This window comes from Lupinus angustifolius, chromosome LG06, assembly GCF_001865875.1.
Source record: "Lupinus angustifolius cultivar Tanjil chromosome LG06, LupAngTanjil_v1.0, whole genome shotgun sequence".
In the NCBI taxonomy this organism is placed as follows: Eukaryota; Viridiplantae; Streptophyta; class Magnoliopsida; order Fabales; family Fabaceae; genus Lupinus; species Lupinus angustifolius.
In genome coordinates, this window is record NC_032014.1 from 1,691,975 (window position 1) to 1,711,692 (window position 19,718).

At 33.2% G+C, this 19,718-nt stretch overlaps 3 protein-coding genes and 1 pseudogene across 5 annotated transcripts; 1 reads left to right on the top strand and 3 right to left on the bottom strand.

Moving 5' to 3' along the window:
* On the bottom strand, positions 141-3,863 carry LOC109348764 (probable prolyl 4-hydroxylase 10). Of its 3 annotated transcripts, none has more exons than XM_019589313.1 (8): positions 3,526-3,863; positions 3,336-3,435; positions 2,381-2,478; positions 2,161-2,258; positions 1,332-1,461; positions 1,042-1,229; positions 842-931; positions 141-372 (listed from the first exon to the last, which is right to left on the bottom strand). In XM_019589313.1, the coding sequence occupies exons 1-7, from the start codon at positions 3,744-3,746 to the stop codon at positions 858-860; spliced, it is 909 nt and encodes a 302-aa protein (XP_019444858.1). In that variant the 5' UTR covers positions 3,747-3,863; the 3' UTR covers positions 141-372; positions 842-857. The 3 variants fall into 3 exon arrangements, with proteins under 3 accessions (XP_019444858.1, XP_019444855.1, XP_019444857.1); XM_019589310.1 differs by having other exon boundaries at positions 3,336-3,441; XM_019589312.1 differs by having other exon boundaries at positions 3,336-3,438; positions 3,526-3,862.
* Positions 4,400-5,971, bottom strand: LOC109348765 (annotated as a pseudogene).
* On the bottom strand, positions 7,426-8,013 carry LOC109350740 (peptide methionine sulfoxide reductase MsrB). The gene has a single exon (XM_019592027.1). It carries the CDS (start codon positions 7,877-7,879, stop codon positions 7,493-7,495), a length of 387 nt encoding a protein of 128 aa, XP_019447572.1. The 5' UTR covers positions 7,880-8,013; the 3' UTR covers positions 7,426-7,492.
* Positions 12,719-19,718, top strand: LOC109348766 (phospholipase D delta-like). Its single transcript, XM_019589314.1, has 10 exons — positions 12,719-13,851; positions 14,385-14,501; positions 14,945-15,139; positions 15,903-16,214; positions 16,343-16,411; positions 16,604-16,751; positions 17,197-17,345; positions 18,072-18,224; positions 18,549-18,749; positions 19,157-19,718. Exons 1-10 carry the CDS (start codon positions 12,913-12,915, stop codon positions 19,451-19,453), a joined length of 2,580 nt encoding a protein of 859 aa, XP_019444859.1. The 5' UTR covers positions 12,719-12,912; the 3' UTR covers positions 19,454-19,718.

The window sequence follows — 19,718 nt, forward strand, 5'->3', positions numbered from 1 at the left end:
AAGCAGTGAACTTTGCTAATTTTTTGGGTATAACCAATGATATATCTCTATCTTATAAGTAAGAAATTAATCATTTCGGGTGTGTAGTTATTCATCTCAACAAGTATCATTAATAAGAATTTATTAATTTATTATGTAGATGAGCTCTTGGGAAAAAGCTTATGTACTTGTTTCATACATTTTCTTCAACCTCCCTAATGCAAATTCTCAGGCACATAAAATTTGTCATGTAAGTGAAAAAATAGTTAGCTGAGGTACATAGAACATCCAAAATTACAGAATGCCGCATCATTTTTGAAATATTTCCTTGAAGACCCAATGCATTATCATGCAAGGTGTTTTTGAGACTTTGGAATAGCAACTAACTCAAGCCTGAAAATTAAGTGAACCAACATTAGAGTTTGCAACAACTAGCATATATTTTCCAACTTTATTAGTTAGTCCTTCAAAAACGAAAAGACTTAAAATGGTCCCAAAAAATTTCAAATCTGAGTCAAATTAGTCTTTTTTGGAGTTAAGTTAGTTTCTACCAAATGTTGTAAAACATGCTAAAAATAACTAATTTGACCCACATTTAAAATTTTTGGAGACCATTTTAAGTTTTTTCTTTTTTGAAGGACTCAACTGGTGAGGTCAAAAAATACTAGGGACTAAAATGAGTATTTACTCTATATTATAATATGAAGTACACAAATCAACATTTGTGATAATATTTTATATAAAACTGCATGGGCAATGCAAACAATCTATCAGTTCAATAACAGTTAACACAAGCTCTTGCCTTAGTGGTAAAATATTATTTTTGATAGTACTACAAGAAAAGGGAGATAAGTACCTGTACCTATAATAATGTATACTCAAACTTTGTACTCATTAACACGTATCCATTTTGTACTTGACCATTTATTTCCCTTAATTACTGGACACCCACCTGAAAATCATGAAGAAAACAGTTTTGTTAATTCATTTCCTCTAAATGTGAACACCACTTGTTGACACATCTAGCAGCACAACAATAAGCAATAACTAAGAGCAACTAACCATGCAAGCTTGATGGATCCAAAGTTGCATCTGGCTTCATGCTCCAGAAAAGTAAAGCATCGCCTCTCTTCGGCTTAACTGAAAGTCCTTTTTTTCCACAATCAGAAAGCTCATTCCACCATGGCACAGAGCTAAAATTCCCCTTAGCAGCTGGGAACACTGTCTCGCCCCCTTCTTCAACATCTGTACTGTATTATTAAACACAAAAGGAACACTGCATCATCACCTGTCCTCACATTCAACACAAATTGAAGTTAACAACAACTAAGAAAACACTTGATGTCACTTACAGGTACATCAGCACAGTAGCTATACGCTGTCCCCCGTTCTTACTGTTAAACTCATCGAGGAAGTAGTCATAGTGAGAATCATATTTTTGTCCAACCTCGTAGTGTAGAACTTGAAGTCCTTCACCGTGCTCTGTATATGTGAGACATAGCTTACGTAAAGCTTTCGTAAAGTGTACAATGAAAAATAACCGATATCATAGTTCATAGACCAGAACACCAGATGGAAAAAACAATTTAAAATATCATATTGTGTTTTCTATTTGGAAAATCAGTTTCTGGATATGTACATAATTTTTTATATATAAAGTAAACTGAGCTAGCTCCTCATAAACTGAGCAAAATAGCCACAGTAACATGATGAATAATTGCTGCAGCATGTTGTTTGCAACTTGCAAGAAAGAAATCAAGGCAAAAACATGCTGGAATGGCAAAATCAAAATCTGACAGCTGGAGTTCAAGTATATCTTATTGAAATTAGAAGCAAATCCTAGCCTTGGATATATTTCTAGAACTAATATCTTAGTTTCGTTAATGATCAATTGATAAAAAATGTGGATGACAACATTAGTGTCCCAAGGAAATTTTTTCCGTATTGCATTTTTGCTCCTTCCTTTAATATACAAAAGAAAAGTCCCAAATTGCAGAGTAGTTGGCAGGAAGAATTATGGAGCACATAACCAACTTCAATTCAACAGAACTATAGTCTGAATTCATATACTAATGTTGACTTAACGAATAGGTGAACCAGAAAAAAAAAAAAAAAAAGCACCAGCAACTAAATGAAACAATAAAAGACATAAAAAGGAGGCATGAGATACAAAGTACTTACCTATAGGAATAAAAGTAAAGTCCGCAATTCTTTTCTCAATATTCCTCACAATCTTATCTTGTCCTCTGGCCAGAAAAGTTCCAGAGCTTGTACGTACTCTAAATGTAAAGACAAGGTTTTCCATTAGGCAAGTCAGAACTCAGAAGTAACAATGACAGTCTAAATTTCACAAAAGACATTGGATGAAAACTTAATAGAGAAGGATGGGAAATAATCTAACCTGCTGTCTTTACTCTTCCCAGTTTCGTTATCGACAACCGTAGACTTTTGCATATTTGGCTTGGCTATACTGATTAGATGTTCACATTCCTCGTTGTTCTGCTCAGATTAATCAGCTAAATTTTTACTATTGGAAAGTGAAGACATTGTAATGCATCATATTAATGCTCCAAAGAGCATGGGTAGTAACCAAGAGCGAAACAGAACAACATCTCATAATGTTAAATTCACACTAAAACTTTAAAGTATACCATTTGGACATTATTTCCATCATCATTTAGCCAAGGAGAATACAAAACAATTATGGTAATATCCAAACCTTCAAAGTATTTTGATGATAAAAGAAAGACATATTCATGAACCAAGACTACAAGGAAATAGAAGGCTCTTAACTATTATACCAATATGAAATCATGATACTAAACTCATACTTTTATTCCTCTTCATGCACAACCTTGTTAAACAATTCATCCCTTTTTAGTAAGTAAACTAAAAAATAGCTATCACTTCATTGTTGTCATTAATGTTTTTCATACTTAACCTCAACATACAATCCATTCCAATGATATTGACTCATACCAAAAATTTCTGGAATCTTAAAGTCACAGGAAATGCACTATTCCTCCTTCAGTTGTTTTGGAGTAACCACAACTAAATTAATTGCGGACTCATTTTCCATGAATTTCCACAACATTGGAGTTTGAATGTAAAATCTATGCACTGATGTAAAGATTTATACACAATGTGTGCATCATCTATCATTCATTTGCATTACTTTTGTTTAAAAGTCAATGGTGGATGATGCATTGATGGTGTAAAAAAACTCATACACTGTGCAGTTTTTCTCTTGCAGTTTTTACTAAATTTTTGGTTGCAGAGACTAAGATTTTATGTCTCCTTATATTCCCTACTAAAAAAATATAAAAGAGAAAGGAATTAAAAGAAAAGAAAGTAACCAAAAAGTTATGGTAAACAAAAGCTCTAGGCTCCCATGATATGAGTTCAACCCATTTCTCTCCCTTTCCTTCTGCTTCTTCTTCTTTTTCATTATCGCTTCTGCTGCTTCGAACAAAAGAACACGAAACATGAAGAAGAATAAAAATGATAATAATAAACATAACATATAATTGGTGATGGAAAAAGTACCTATGAATAGTGTTGTGAGAAATGGAAGTAAGATCATTAGGTTTGGGGAAATTAGGACGAGAGTTACTACTGGGAATGGAAAAGATACCGAGAGCGAGGAGAATGAGAACAAGGAGGGTGAAGATGAGAAGCAATGTAAGAATCAACGTAGAATTTGATAATGATGATGATGATGATGATGATTTTCTTTGAGGTAAACGAGAGTACCTTGGTTTCGCCATTGTTATTATGTTACAGAAACCGATCTAAGAGAGAGAGAATCAAAGAAGAAGAAAACTAAGATCTTAATTATATGAAAATGCTTTTGTTTTTGTTTATTTTTTCATTGTCTGAATTAGGTGGCAGAAGATGATTGATTAAAGTATACAATTTTGTCAAAATATTGTTTATTATGTGCATGTTGGTCTTTTGAAGATTAAAAAAACATATCATGGATATGAAAATTTCATGGAAACTTCTTTGAAGCTAACAAGTAACAACACAACTCAACTACCATTCCAAAACCACCACTTTTTCTCACCTAATACAAATCCTATGGATTTTCTCAATTTTATTTTGAATATGCCTATTTTAAAAATATATATTATATTGTTGATTTTCTAATGCATAATAGTGAAAAAGCACGTGTTCTTCAATTCTTGAAGCTTATCCGTGGAAGAATGTACCGTACCTTAAACAATCAAATTATGATAATTTTAAGTTGACGTTTGATTTTTTTTTTATGAATATATTTTTGAGAAATAAAAAATGAAAATGTAAAGAAATAAAAATAAATTGATTTATTCTAAGAAAAATTGATGACTTTTGTTGTTGTGGAATTAGAGAAATAGTTTTAGGGTGGTCTAAAATATTCCAACATATACATGAAAGGAGAGTTTACCCAATGAGTTCACTACTTGATGACACATAATCATTTGAAGGAACAAGGAACACACATTTGAATTACAAAGGAAACATGCACTTGGAATGTAGCAGGAGTTTCAGATACACTATTTACAAACAATATTAGAATGCTTCATATGGCTTAAAAGACACCAATAGCAGTAGGATACAAAGCCTTGGGCTTATAAGATAGATAATTGGGAACATAACTAGAGCTTCGTTTCTTAGGAGGTTCTGTAGAATCTAAAGCTGGTTGGTTCAGATATGCATAGTTGCTTTTTGTCCACCTGCATAATATCAAAACAAATGCTATTCAAAATAACATATTAATGCTGTGTTATAGTGGAATGAAATGGAAGGAGTGAAGCCCTGTGTTATAGTTGTGACTTGTGTCTATCTAAATACATTGTTAACTATCTGAGAATAACAGAACAATAATCTTCAGCAGAACCTGGTGGCTCAATGATTAAGTAACTAAAACATTTGTTTTAGAATTCACAATTGTTTAGTCAACTGTTGTAATTGAGAAATTTAGTACTTCACTCACCAATCCTTTATCCCTATGCGGATTTCGTTGTCATCATTTCCTACTGCGACCCTTTTCTCCATCGCTTCGTTGGGACCATCTTCATCATGGTAAGTGTTCAAGGACAATACGAAGCTCCAGTAATCTTGCTCCTGCACTCCATTATTAGCCTTGGAAGTTATAACAGGGCAGAAATATAGGATATGGAAGTAAGAATCATACTATGGCTAACACAAGTATATAGAAATCATATGATTATAAATTATATATAACAAGTTAGCTCATATCATGAAGATTATAAAATTATGTGATGAAGTTCACAGATCAAATAAACAATAACCCAGAACCCTCACCCCTCCTTCAAACATAGCTATGAGAAAATTTATGTTAGTGATCATGGTGTCCAAGCAAGAGCTAAACCAAGTTGCATAAACTGCAAAAATACATATATTTTTTCATTGAGGATCAGCCATGAGGCAGTGACCATGTGAAGAGAATAACTAAACTTTTGAATCAGCAGTTAAAATAGATGAAGATGGTAAATAACTAACTTAAATAAGCATGTTAGTAAATTTGACAGATTTGAATTATGGAGCATACGGAGAGATTGCGCGCACGGAGTCTTGCGGCTGCTTTGATAGCAGCAAAGAGATGATCCTCCTCTTCATTCCTCTTCTGCCTCCAAAACATGGCAATTTCTCTCTTTGTCACACTCTCTTCTATTCTTGGCCTTAGACATACCCTGAATTTCTGAAGTGAAGGTGACCTTGGAGCCACTACCTCGTTCGTCTTTGATGCAAAACCATCACCTTCTTCCTTTCTTTGCTTCATCATAATCACTGATATTAGCCTTCTCTAGCACACAGATAGATATATATATATATAGACTAAAGTTGCTTATGGAATTTCTAAGTCAACCAAAATAAGCAATATGCATTGTTGCGTGCAGAGAGCCAAATAAGTAGTTGGCGTGGCTTTTGCTGAAAGATTATTCCACTTAGACTAGGAAGTTCACCATACCTATCAGGAATCTTCAATAAATGATTGTGGTCCTCACAATAACTAAGTAATTAAGCAACTAGTGATTATAGTTTATAAAATATACTCCATCCATAGTGTAGTGATGCATAATACACGCAATCTTATTCGTCCTCTTTTAATCAGTGGATAATAATTCTTTGTCAATAAAGTGTGGGTTTATACAAACCAATGGACAACCTCTTCCCCTATCTCTTCTCCAAAGCTAAAAGCCACCGAAAGCACCACTATTGCCAAATATTTTAAACACAGAATAACAAGTTCGAGTTAAGATTTATTTACGAGAAAAAGATATGTACACTGATGATGATAAGGCATAAATATTACACTCTTTATTTGGCGCAATTATGATATGTTGAAGATGATAAGGCATACCTTATCATAGTCTACAATGAATAGTTGATATGTATACTGTACTCTGGCAAATTTCTGCTTGTATAATTTAGATTTAGCCGAAAATCAGTCATAAAGAATTTTGGAAGATAAAGTGGCACTTACTATGCTTCTGTCTTTTTCCATTAGATTTTGGTTTAAATTTTTTTTCCTTAAATCCTTGTTACCTAAAATCTAAACAATGCCAAGGCTAAGCATAATAATGTCATAAGTAAAGGGGAAAAGAGATCAAGGATACCTATTCCCCTATATCATGAATTATGCATCCAATGGAAAATACTAAGTTGGATTAAGATTAATGCTCTCAAATAAACAAAAGAACTTCATAAAACAAGGTAGAATGGAATTGTGAGATTTTCTTTGTATGGATAGATTACTGTATACCATGTAATTAAACAGATTTCCTAAGGACCCTAATCATTATGTTTTTGACTATGCGTATAACTTCAACACGTAAGCACTTTTTAAAAGCACACCATAAAAAATGAAGTCCCAAGGTTAAGTACATGGCACTTAAATAGTAGCAATCAACCATAAAAAATGGTATTCTAAGAACCAAAAGTTGAGAATAATGTAAGGGTTAAATTTCCAACCAGAAAGATTCTCCTGGTATTACAGATGTGTATGTCTTTTCTGTTAGTTACAGAACAGTTCAAATTGGTAATATGCACTGTTAACCTAGTCTTATATTGTTATTTCTAAAGAGTAAAGTCCATATTGCCACGCATAAACTTCAAGGCTTATGAATATGATTACGTTTTCTAACCCAATCAATTACCAAACATCTCATATTGGAACATTTGTGCCAATTTGTAATGATATATTAATCCAGGAGTAATGTTATTTCAACATTATAATTAAACCATGTACAATAAATAATCACTATCAAGGAATTTCATTCAATAATGCTGGTTAAACATTATACGGCTAGCCTTAACCCAAGGCTAAACTTACTTAACTGTAGGTCAAGAATTCAAATCTTCGAAATAGTCTCTCGTAAAGTCAAGAATTCAAATCTTTGATAATCATAAATATCTGATAAAGAAAATATAAAGAAACAATAATCTGATATGATACACAATTCCAACACATGATATATAAGTAAAACATTTAAAAAATAACAAGATTTCAAAGTATTGGAGATGAAGTAATTCGAAGAGCTTTGGTCTTGAACCTATATCTAGGGGCACGAGGGATAACTTGACTAGGACCCATATGAAATTGACCGGGACTATCGGTAATCGGTGGACCATCATCGTAAACATAACCAAGGAGACGAGAACATGCATTACACTTGATCTTAACCCTCTTTCTCTGAATACCCCAATAGTTTAGGGTTTCGAAGAAGGGTCGAATCTTGTCCTCGTTTTGGAAGGTGAACTTGGTGGGGTCCACGGATGAGAAAGAAAGAGTGGCTTTGTTGCCAGCTTCAAAGTAGAAATCAGAGGGGAAGATGTGAGAAGGGTTGAGGTTGAGGTTGGAATCGCATTCAATGCAACTGTAGATTGAAGCCATTGAAGAGGAAAGGAAGTAGATGGAATTGTGAATGGAGGAAATTGATTAAAAGGGTTGAAGATTTGATTAGTCTTAACCGCGTTGTTTCTTCTGGAAAACTTCGAGAGGTTGCGTAGAAAATACAACTTTGGCCTTTGTTTGTTTTTTTAGAGAAAGACTGCGTTTTGTTATATATATATTAGGGTGTCAAAACGGGCCGGCGGCCCGTTTAGCCGCGCCCGCAAATGCCCGCAATAATTTAAGCGGGCTGGGCATGCCCGCAATTGGTTAACGGACAAAAAGTCATGCCCTGCCCGTTTTAAAACGGACTAACGGGCGGCCCGCGGCATTTTCCTGTTTACACTAAAAAACAACAATGGTGAATGCTAAGTTATCAAGTACATTATGCAGTAAATCAATAGATTTTACATAACCACATTACATAATAATTCAAAGTTTCTATAATAATAATTCAAAACATGTCTCTCTAACCATATTAGATAATAATTTTCTCTAACAAGTATGCAATAATAATTATAAAATAACCAAACAATAATAAAGTCTTGGATTAAAATTTTAAAAGTGTAGAATGTAATGCCTGCGGAGCCCGTTTAAAATGTCCGCTAATAAAGCGGGCAAACGGGCCGGACAATATGGGCTAACAAGCAAAAATATCATGCCATGTCCGCATTTTTTTGCGGGCAATGCGGGCTGGCTCGCAGGCATAGCCCGTTTTAACACCCCTAATATATAGACATGCATTTCATCACCTACTATTTATTTACATTACATTTTTAAAAGTTAACCATAATTAAATATTAATATAATAATATAAAAAATTTATTCAATATTAATGCATATATGTTTTTCTCTTATTATATATATTACACTCACATAAGTTATGACAAAATAAAATAACAATAATAAATATTTTATATATTCCTTTATAATTGTGTATGGACAGACCTTTTTACCCATAACATCAAATCAATGATGTAAAAACTGTATCGTATCTACCCGTTCAACCGGAAACTGGTGGTGAACCGGTCCCCTAACTTGTACGGTATAGATGTTGAACTGATCAAATATCAAAACCAGTGAACCGACCTGTATTTCACTAAACCGGCAGGTTTATACACATATTTTTTCTTTGAAAAAAACATAAAAACTTAACAATTCATTACAAGGCGATCCATCTTTCTAACCATTCTCAACACTTCAAGGCACGTGCTTCCAAAACATACTTAGATTATACATTTTGTTTCGTAACATTCGTATAATCTCAGTGACATTTGTGTAATCTAGAGTGTCTGAATATAGGATTTGATGCAAAAATATAATTTTGATATGAGAGACCTTTGGCACTTTGGTATTAAATGTTAAAACTCTAAATTTATTTGTTTTGTAGAGTAAGTTGTGAACTTGTGTCATTTATTTATAATTTGCGGTTGTTAAGTGATACTTTTAGATTGATATATGTTTTGTAATTGAGACTTTAAATTTGTTAAAGACTTAGAGTTGTTTGTTTATGTAATTGTGAGTAGATTATGAATATGAATTATAAAGTTGAGTATCTATCTATTTGATTTTTTTTATTATAGTTTTTTATATATATAAATATAAGCATGTATACCCGGTTTAACCGACACGTGATTTAATTAATGAATCACTGTACCACTATACCAATACTCTGACCGGTTTGATAATAGATACAATTTTAACAATACTTAACAAAATAGTTAAACCTTAATATTTGCTACTTTAGTCTTTTTTAAATTATTAATGCAGTTATTATTTAATTTTTCTCTCAAATTTACTTTATTATTTTTTTCTTTGAGGGATTAAGATTTAATTGATAAAGAAATAATTACTATTTTTTGAACTTTTAGGAACAACAATTCCTTAAAACATACTCGGAATTCAAAAATGTAGAAATTGCATATTATGGTCTTTGATTGTGTAATCATTGAATAACTTGATAGATTTGTTGAACAGGTATTAAAACTATAGTTTTTAGTTTTTAGAAGTTTCTTTGAAACTGTTTAAATAAATTCATACAAAATATATGAGTAACTACTAGTTTTTCTAATGAAAGTGCACTTTCAAATAATTTTGCAATAATGTATGGTATTTTTTAATCTCAAATCAAACCTCACTGAATACATGAAATCTGACACTGTAAATAAATTTATTGTATACTCATTATTTGTTTTACACCTCCTCCTGGCTAATGGTCTATTGGAAAAGTTAACAATAAATGTGTAAAAACTATGTTGCTCAAGGATGTATATATTTGAGTTTATCAGATAAAATTAGCTTGTATTATATAATTGTTATTTTATAACTTTATAATTATAAGTTAACTAGAAAAAAGAAATAAGTTAACATGAAACTAAGAGTAGTAGCTATGAAATTATCTTAAATTTATTAAATGACTAAAAAAGAAATATAATATTTTTTGTATTATTTGTTTAGGATAACTAGGATAATTAAGTAATTACTCTCTGGTAAAATTATTATTAATTTATAATAATTTATGTAATATGATAAAATTAGTAGTAATTATTTCTAATAATATTATCAATTTATAGGTATGTATCTATTTAGTTATTTATAATTATTATAATATATTTTAATATGGTGTACTTAAATAGATAAAATTTAAAAGGATTCAACTAATCAATGAATTGTTGAAAGATATTATGAATTTTGGAAAGCTATTTGAAGATAACTTCTAAAAGCTAAATTTCAAATGTTCTAAGTCTCATATATAATTGTTCAATCTTTACTCAATTTTTGTTCATTGAATAACTCTAATATGTTATGTAAGCTTCTAATCACAAATATTACTATAAACTTGTAACTATGTACTAACTTATTAACCTAACTAAATTTTGGAACTAATTAAAATTTGACTAAAAAGTATTAACATCAGAGACAACTAGTGTTTTTTTTAATATTTTGAATGGCAAAATTAGTAAATGAATTATTTAAATATGCTTTTATTCCTAATTAATATTTGAAGTATCTTTCTAAAAACTTTTGTTCCTAATGTTACGTTACACAAAGCTACATCTCCCTTTAATTTCTTTTTACCAAAAACTCTAATAACTTATGGACAAATTCAAATTAAAAACTAGAAGTTTACATTGCTGCCTCATAATGTAAAAAAACAAGTTTCCTTAGGCATGTCATTTGTTTATTAGAGCAACACTTTTATACCATAGAACCATGGTAATGAATACACTTATTTTATGAGTAGGTTAAAAATCTAATAATTCAGATTATTAAATTTTTCTAATATAAATTATTAAGAGGTAAATTAATAATTTATATAAACGGTACTTTTTAACTACAAATTGTATGGCTAACCAGCCTACACTAATTTTTTTTGGTAAACTAAACTAAACATTTTTTATTATAGTCAAACATCACATTCAAACAGTCTAAAAAACACATTCAAATTATACAATTTAAAGAAAATAATATATGTGTAAAAGTTTTGTATATTCTAAGCGGATATAAAAATGTACAAAACTTTACACATATACGTTAAACTCCGCATTTATTGTTGTATAAAAAACTTATATATTAATTTTCTGAATCGAGATAGAGACACGTGGGGCGGTGGGGTCTTTAAGCCGTTGAGTGCAAAATAGGAACGTGTATACGGATTCAAAATAAAAAGTCCAATCAATAATTCGTTCTGTAAAGTGGTTTTTTTCTCTTGATAAGTTCAACAAACAAAGAATATTATTTTAACATCAACAAAGATATCTTGTAAAGGTCCTTTTGAACATTATTTGGTGATTGTGTCCCATCATTCCATGTATATTCCGATATAATAATTGGATCAGCCACTAATAATTGATCAATGTCCTCGCTAATAATATTTTCATGATTTTCAACATATATTCACATGCATTTAATAAAATAATACAAATCAATGAGAGATGAAATGCTGACAATTTACAGATTCTTAACATATATTCACATTAAGGTTCGAAGCACTGTGGTGTCCTTCAATTTGCCATTAATCCCACGGGTATAAATGTCTCCTAGTTGCTTTTTAAGAATATATCTAAAAGCTATTTTATCTTTATTAGATTGACTATTATTATTATTTCTAAATTATATATACATGTATTTAAGGTAGATATCAGTCTTATTAAGAAATCAATTTTAATATCACAATGATATTAAGAAATTCAACTAACTTTTCTTCTTCTTCTTCCGAGTATTCATATTTTACTCCTATGAGATCCTAAATTCAACAAATCAATTTTTTTAACATCCAACATATGTACTTTGAAATAAATTGAGTCAAATTTGTTCTCCAAAGATTTGTACAATTTCATGTATACTTTTATTTTCATTAATCAAAAAATAAAAAACATCAATTCAATATATATTAAATTTATATTTTTTATAACTAATGATAATAAAATCATACATATATTGAGAAACAATGTATCAATAATACTTACACACAAGTATAACAAATGGAAACAGTTTTTTTGGTGGGCCATGTTCTGCACCTGCACGTCAATATCTAATGAATGAAAATCACTTGTTTCACTTTTTATGTCTCATTATATCTTAAGTTAATTGAAAGTTAATACAAACTTAAAAAGAAAAATAAAAAATTCAAAAAATAATTTATTTATATTATTTAGTGGTATTTGATTAGAGTGGAACATGAGGATATAAATATTTGAGACAGAGTATCCCAATTCATATCTAATCCCACCCACCTGTCCAAAATTCAAAATGATGAAACAAAATTGACATAAAAAATGTGGCCAGCGAGGCAGAAACACAAACATTATAGTAACTAGTAAGCAACACGACTCTGTAAGAAGATGAATAAGCAAAGAAAAACCAAAATCAGAATATAGAACAAACTCTTACCAGCGTCTCATTTCACTCCCTCTCTTCCAAGCCATTCCAAACTTTGCTTACAAACATAAACGGAAAACAAAAAACCAAATTACCTTTATTATATTATAAATCTAATAACTGTACACTTCCCATAACGGAACGCACTCTTCTCAATGGCGGAAACTAACGGTAACGGTTTCATCTACCTCCACGGCGATCTCCACCTTAAAATCATCGAAGCTCGCCGGTTACCTAACATGGACCTCATGTCGGAGCGTTTCCGCCGCTGCATCACCGCCTGTGACACTATTAACTTACCATCCTCCAAAACCGTCGCTAAATCCGGCGACGGGGACCACCGTACCCACCAACACCGCCGGAAAATTATCACCAGTGACCCTTACGTCACCGTTACGGTCCCTCAGGCCACCGTGGCGCGCACGCGCGTGCTTAAGAACTCGCAAAACCCTTGCTGGGATGAGACTTTCAGTATCCCCTTAGCGCATTCCGTTGAGTTTCTTGAGTTTCGCGTCAAAGACGACGACGTTTTCGGTGCACAGATAATGGGAGCGGTTAAGATCCCGGCGGTGGACATTGCCGCCGGCGATGTGATTTCCGGGTGGTTTCCGATTCTCGGAGCTAACGAGAAGCCGCCGAAGCCTGACACTGCGCTTCGAATCGAAATGCAGTTCAAGGCAGTTTCTGAAAACCCGTTGTACCGTAATGGCATTGCGGCGGATCCGGAGCACAGGGGCGTGAGGCACACGTACTTTCCGGTGAGGAAGGGAAGCTCTGTGAGGCTTTACCAAGACGCACAATGTTCCGATGGAACATTACAAGAGATTCAGCTTGAGAATGGAAATGTTTATAGGCAAGGGAAGTGTTGGGAAGATATATGTTATGCAATAAGTGAGGCTCATCATATGGTGTATCTTGTGGGTTGGTCAATTTACCATAAGATAAAGCTTGTTAGGGAACCAACTAGGCCATTGCCAAGAGGTGGAGATTTGACACTTGGTGAATTGCTTAAGTATAAGTCTGAAGAAGGGGTTAGAGTTCTGTTGCTGATTTGGGATGATAAGACTTCACATGACAAGATCTTCTTCAAATCGGTGAGTCACACTACTCTATTTCGAGTCCTAATCAATGATAATTATATACATACACACCTTACTCACGTATCACTTGATATCGATTTAGTTTTCTGATTATTTTCGGCAGTACACACTTACGCAACTAGGCAGAGCCAGAAATTTAGTTTAAGAGTGTTGGACCAAAGAAAGCATATATAAACATGATGAAAATTTAGTTTGAGGAGAGACATACGAAAGAAAGCATGAAAGATTACGTGAAGATAATGACTCTTCACTAAGTTGGGAGGACCATGGCATATCCATGTCCCCTTTCCCTTCACCCGTACTTGCATTCATATTATGATGCATTCTATAGTTTTTAGTTTTCAGATTATGGTTGGTTTTAACTCATTTTCTATAAACTGTAATTGCCTCATATCACTGATGAGAGTAAATGTGCACACTTGTGATTTGTAACTAGCTTTATCCAATCGGGAAGTCAGCATTATTTTTGTGTTTGAGGTAATGTAGTTTTGGATTACTACTACTGTTCTGATTGATTTTTGGCACAGGCTGGAGTAATGCAGACTCATGATGAGGAAACAAGGAAGTTTTTTAAACATTCTTCTGTTATGTGTGTTCTAGCACCCCGGTACGCTAGCAGCAAGATGAGCTTCTTGAAGCAACAGGCAAGTATTGGTATCAACATTATGTAATCTAGTTTCGTTTGATTTTGACAACCTGTAGTCGATGACTTCATCATGTCCCCATTTAGTCATAATATTGTGAAATTTTGTTGCCTTATTTTTAGTTCCCTAGACTTGGTACACCCTCCCTCATGTATACTGTCAAGAGATAGGTTTCTTCGAGTTAATTTTCAGTGGAGTCAAATGTGAAATTCCCTATGTTTTGTGGCGTATGCTCTAAATCGTGGGTATGCCTTTTTGTAGATGCAAAATGGGCTGGAAATACACCTCCTATATAGTTAACCGATATATTTCCACTTGTTCTGATTTTGAAATCTACTTTTCTGCTTGTAACAATATTATTCATCCTCATTAAATGGTCTCATGTCTTTTGACTTTTGAGGCAAACAGCGTATTAAAATTGCTCCTGATATGGTATTATACAGGTTGTTGGAACTGTCTTCACACACCACCAAAAATGTGTTATTGTGGACACACAGGCTTCTGGCAATAACCGAAAGATAACTTCTTTTATAGGAGGTCTTGATATATGTGATGGTCGCTATGACACACCCGAGCATCGACTTTTTCGTGATCTTGACACTGTATTTTCGGGTGATTTTCACAATCCTACGTTTCCTGTAAGTTGTCAGCACAATTGGATATACTAATTTGTAAAAGCGTATATTTATTTCTCCCATTTTATCAGGACAGTCCTGTTTAAACTATTGTCCATGTTTTGGCCACTAAGCATATAGTAATTTCCTAGTATCATCTAATAAATTTGATTCTATTATTGTCCTAAATTATCTAATATTAGAGTAACATAATTCTGTGTCTACTTTGACATGACATTTTAGGACAATCTTACAATCAAATTTATTAGACATGGTCTTATATCAGGAAATACCACAGAACCAATTGTAAATGTCAGCTCCCTTTATCTAATAGCTTTTGTTATTAGGTCCCTTGTGATCTTGTTTGCATGATCAAGCTAATGATAGTTACAGGATTTTGTTGCTTTGTCTTTATTGTAAGGTGGTGTTGTTTGTACATTGCACATTTACGTAGTAGAGTGTGAAAGCCAATTATGTCTAGCTGTCTTCATATTGTACGAATCGGATACGTGTCTTGATATTTATTTATTTTATTGTATTTTTTAAATTTTTGGATACTCTATGGATATGTATCCTTCGCGAATCCGAGCGTATCCGTGTCGGATACGTGTCGGATACCGACACGTGAGGGTGTTTGACGAATCCGTGCTTCAGATACGTATGGTTTTGTTATAATGATGTTACACTTCGGCCTTTTCTTCTCTACATCCCTTTTAAAAATTTAAGAAACTATGTCATCTGATTTATTGTGACCGCTCACTGCTCCTGTGTATGCTGTTTGTGATAGGCTGGAACTAGGGTTCCAAGGCAACCGTGGCATGATTTGCACTGCAGAATAGATGGGCCCGCTGCATATGATGTTCTTATTAATTTTGAGCAGCGATGGAGAAAATCAACTAAGTGGAAAGAGTTTGCAATAATTTTCAAAAAAACTTCTCATTGGCATGATGATGCTTTAATAAGAATTGAACGCATCTCGTGGATATTAAGTCCTTCCATTCCAACTCATACTTCAAGGAATGCTTATACTACTGTTCCAGAGGATGACCCTTTAGTATGGGTTTCTAGTGAAGATGATCCTGAAAACTGGCATGTTCAGGTTGGACAACACAAGTTTGTTTCTGAGTAAATATTACTTGTACATCATTCTTTCTTGATGTTGTAGATGATTCATTTCATTATACTGTTTGGTTTCCAAATCTTATCGGGCTACATATGATTTTGCAGATCTTCCGCTCCATTGACTCAGGCTCCCTGAAAGGATTTCCCAAAGGTGTTGATGTTGCTCATTCCCAGGTTTATTAATTAGTGTTTTCCTTTCCAGTTCATTGTGTTACATCTGTATGGAAAACTCAAAATATATTGACTTAAGCGAACCCTGTATTTAATTGCTTGCAAATGAAAGCTATATATTGAGTTTAAGATCTTCCGTACTGGATTGATTTAAATCATATTGCGCAGTTTCTTATGACATATTTTTGGATGCAGAATCTAATATGTGCTAAAGATTTGGTGATAGACAAGAGCATTCAAACGGCATACATTCAAGCAATCAGATCTGCACAGCATTTTATCTATATTGAAAACCAATATTTTATTGGATCATCATATGCATGGCCATCTTACAAAGATGCAGGTCAGGCTCAAAGTCTTACTTTTCAAAGGCAGGATAGTTGTCTATATTTTGTGAGTTGGTTTTCTTTGTTATGCAGAATAGGACATGCTAGAAAGTTTGAATACATTGGCTCATCTAAATTAGCACCATACCTGTGACCTGGCCTCTGCATTTTTTATTTTAATTAAACATCTGTTGAGCTGATTAGGATTTTAAATCACTCTTAATAAAGGGAGCATTCAGAAGTTCTGAAATTTATATCCCTTTTACATTGCAAAACACAGGCCCTAGATCAGGTAGGAAAGCTTTGTTGGTATGGTGTGAGTTAGGTCCAAATTTGATTAAATGATTTTAATAAAGGTATTGTTTGTTTTTGTAACTAACTTGCTTCTTGCTACTTTAATTCATACATTGTGTACATTTTTTGTTGCTCATTGGCAAGTCATATGTTGTCATTTGTGACCAGGGGCTGATAATCTCATCCCAATGGAATTGGCACTGAAAATTGCTAGTAAAATCAAAGCTAAGGAGAGATTTGCTGTTTATATTGTTTTACCAATGTGGCCAGAAGGTGATCCAAAATCTGCCGCTATGCAAGAAATCCTCTTTTGGCAGGTATATGATTATCGATGTATAGAGTTTATAACCTTGTCGAATGATTGAAATTTATAATATGTAAGTGAGTCTAAGCCTCTAAGGGTCCAACGTGAAGTGCACTTTAAAGTGTTCAGTGCAAGTATTTGCTTATGAGAAAACTAAGAGTGGGCTTCTCACACATAAAAATGCTAGACGCCAGAATGTTTTGGCCAGAATTGCTGATATGATAAAAGATCTACATTAGAATATTCTTTTATATATTCACCTTCTCAAGCTTTTCAATTTCCTGTGGTAATGAGTCTCAAAAAAACGAGGCATTCTTTTACACTTTATGGCAGAAAATAATTTGAAAATTTTCTAAACAGCTGTCCTTCAAAGTTTGTAGCCACCGTGGAATGTTGGCTGAGTGTCCAGGCTGTTTCAGCATGTGTCCGATCCTATAAAATAGTATAATTTTAATTGGATATCAGGTGTCAGAGAAGTGTCATGTTAGACACCTTGGTAAAGAGGAACATTGGTGCTTTGTAGCTATTACCAACCCTAGTTTGTTGTCCAAGTCATTGGTTGTATCTTATCAAAATCTAAACCAATTGTAATTTTCATCAATGGTTATCCAACAAACTTGAGTTTCTTAAGTGCACCCTCCACTTGGGAAGATATTGATTGATGTCCAATGCTTCAATGATCAGAAAAGCAATATGAGAAACAAATACTTATTTTCAGCTCTATGTTTTCTGCGTACAGAACCAGACAATGCAAACAATGTATGATGTTGTTGCCAAGGAATTAAAATCAATGCAACTTACTGATGTGCACCCGCAAGATTACCTCAACTTCTATTGCCTTGGTAATCGGGAAGAATTTAATGAAGAAAGCTCAAGCACAAATGGTGCACAGGTATTTTTAAAAATAAATGTTCATCTTGTCTACGCCTTTAGACAGCATAATATGTTCTAACCTTCTTTGAGATGGTGTCCATTAACATTTTTAAATCTGCTTTGATTGTAGTTCATTAACTACTGACAACAATGATAGCACTTACTTCTTGCCAGTAAAACACAAATGATAATGAGCTATATATGATTCTGTTGTTCTAAGCTATCTATTATCTATTATCCAGTATCTACTGTAAAAAATGTTGATCGATTTATTTCATCCATTGGGACACATTCGCAGCATCTACTATAACTGTCAGAAACTTCAAATTAATTTTCATTTCAGGTCTCTGGAGCATATAAATGTCGCCGATTTATGATTTATGTGCATGCTAAGGGGATGATTGTTGATGATGAGTATGTTATAGTGGGATCTGCTAATATAAACCAAAGATCTATGGCTGGTACTAAAGATACTGAGATAGCTATGGGTGCATATCAACCTCATTACACTTGGTCTGCGAAGAAAAGGCACCCGTATGGTCAGGTTTGTATTACTCTGCAAACTTTAATTCTCGCAGCAATTTTTCTGATCGGAATCTCTCTTTCCTGCTGCAAATGACATGATATTACAACCAGAGAACAATAATGAGCTGGAAATCACATGTATCTCATTCCAAATGACTGCATTTCGTGGTCCATTTATGTATAGAGTCATGCGATAGTTTGATATATCTATAAAATATAGTCATTTGATTTGGGATGAGATACATGTAATATTCAGCCCATTAGTGCACTTATCTCATTCGGAATGGAAATAATCTTTATGCTGTATCTGTTCAGAGAAAGTTGATTCCTGATTGTATGGTGCCTTATTAGCAAACTTAATAACACTTGTACCATATCATGTGATATTCTATCTTATTTTAAATTTGTTGGTTTTTGTTCCGGCAGATTTATGGTTACAGAATGTCACTGTGGAGAGAGCACCTTGGGATGTTAGAGGAAAATTTTGAGGAACCAGAGAAATTGGAGTGTGTACGTAAAGTAAACGAAATTGCAGAAGATAATTGGAGAAGATACACATCTGAAGAATTTTCACTATTGCAAGGACATATTCTTAAGTATCCTGTAAAGGTAGATTCCGATGGCCAGATTAGTTCCTTACCGGATTGCGAGAATTTCCCAGATGCTGGTGGTAAGATACTTGGGACTCACTCTCCAACAATTCCAGATATCCTAACAACATAATCTCCACAAATTCATATTCTCAAGTGAGGTGTATTTAGTTGTCTACTTAACACATTGATTTGTTCAAATGACTAGTAAATATTTCACGGAGTAGGGATTTATTTATATTTTGAAGAATCATCACCAGTTCACATATTATGTATGGTGTCCCTTTATTTGGTCACACTTCTCTGCAACACAATCTGTATTTGTAAAAAATAAAAAGGATTCTTTAAACCCTTTCGTTTGTCATGTGGAGTAGTTTTGAATCCATCATTGCTGCTGA

Bases quoted from the DNA above. Each gene is read 5' to 3' on its own strand.
- LOC109348766 (XM_019589314.1), top strand. From the start codon at position 12,913: ATGGCGGAAACTAACGGTAACGGTTTCATCTACCTCCACGGCGATCTC. The intron at 16,752-17,196 runs GTCAGGCTCAAA...ATTTGTGACCAG, and splicing joins GCCATCTTACAAAGATGCAG to GGGCTGATAATCTCATCCCA. The intron at 18,750-19,156 runs GTTTGTATTACT...TTGTTCCGGCAG, and splicing joins AAAGGCACCCGTATGGTCAG to ATTTATGGTTACAGAATGTC.
- LOC109348764 (XM_019589310.1), bottom strand. From the start codon at position 3,746: ATGGCGAAACCAAGGTACTCTCGTTTACCTCAAAGAAAATCATCATCA. The intron at 1,230-1,331 runs GTAAGTGACATC...TTAATAATACAG, and splicing joins GCTACTGTGCTGATGTACCT to TACAGATGTTGAAGAAGGGG. The intron at 932-1,041 runs GTTAGTTGCTCT...CATGATTTTCAG, and splicing joins GGATCCATCAAGCTTGCATG to GTGGGTGTCCAGTAATTAAG.
- LOC109350740 (XM_019592027.1), bottom strand. From the start codon at position 7,879: ATGGCTTCAATCTACAGTTGCATTGAATGCGATTCCAACCTCAACCTC.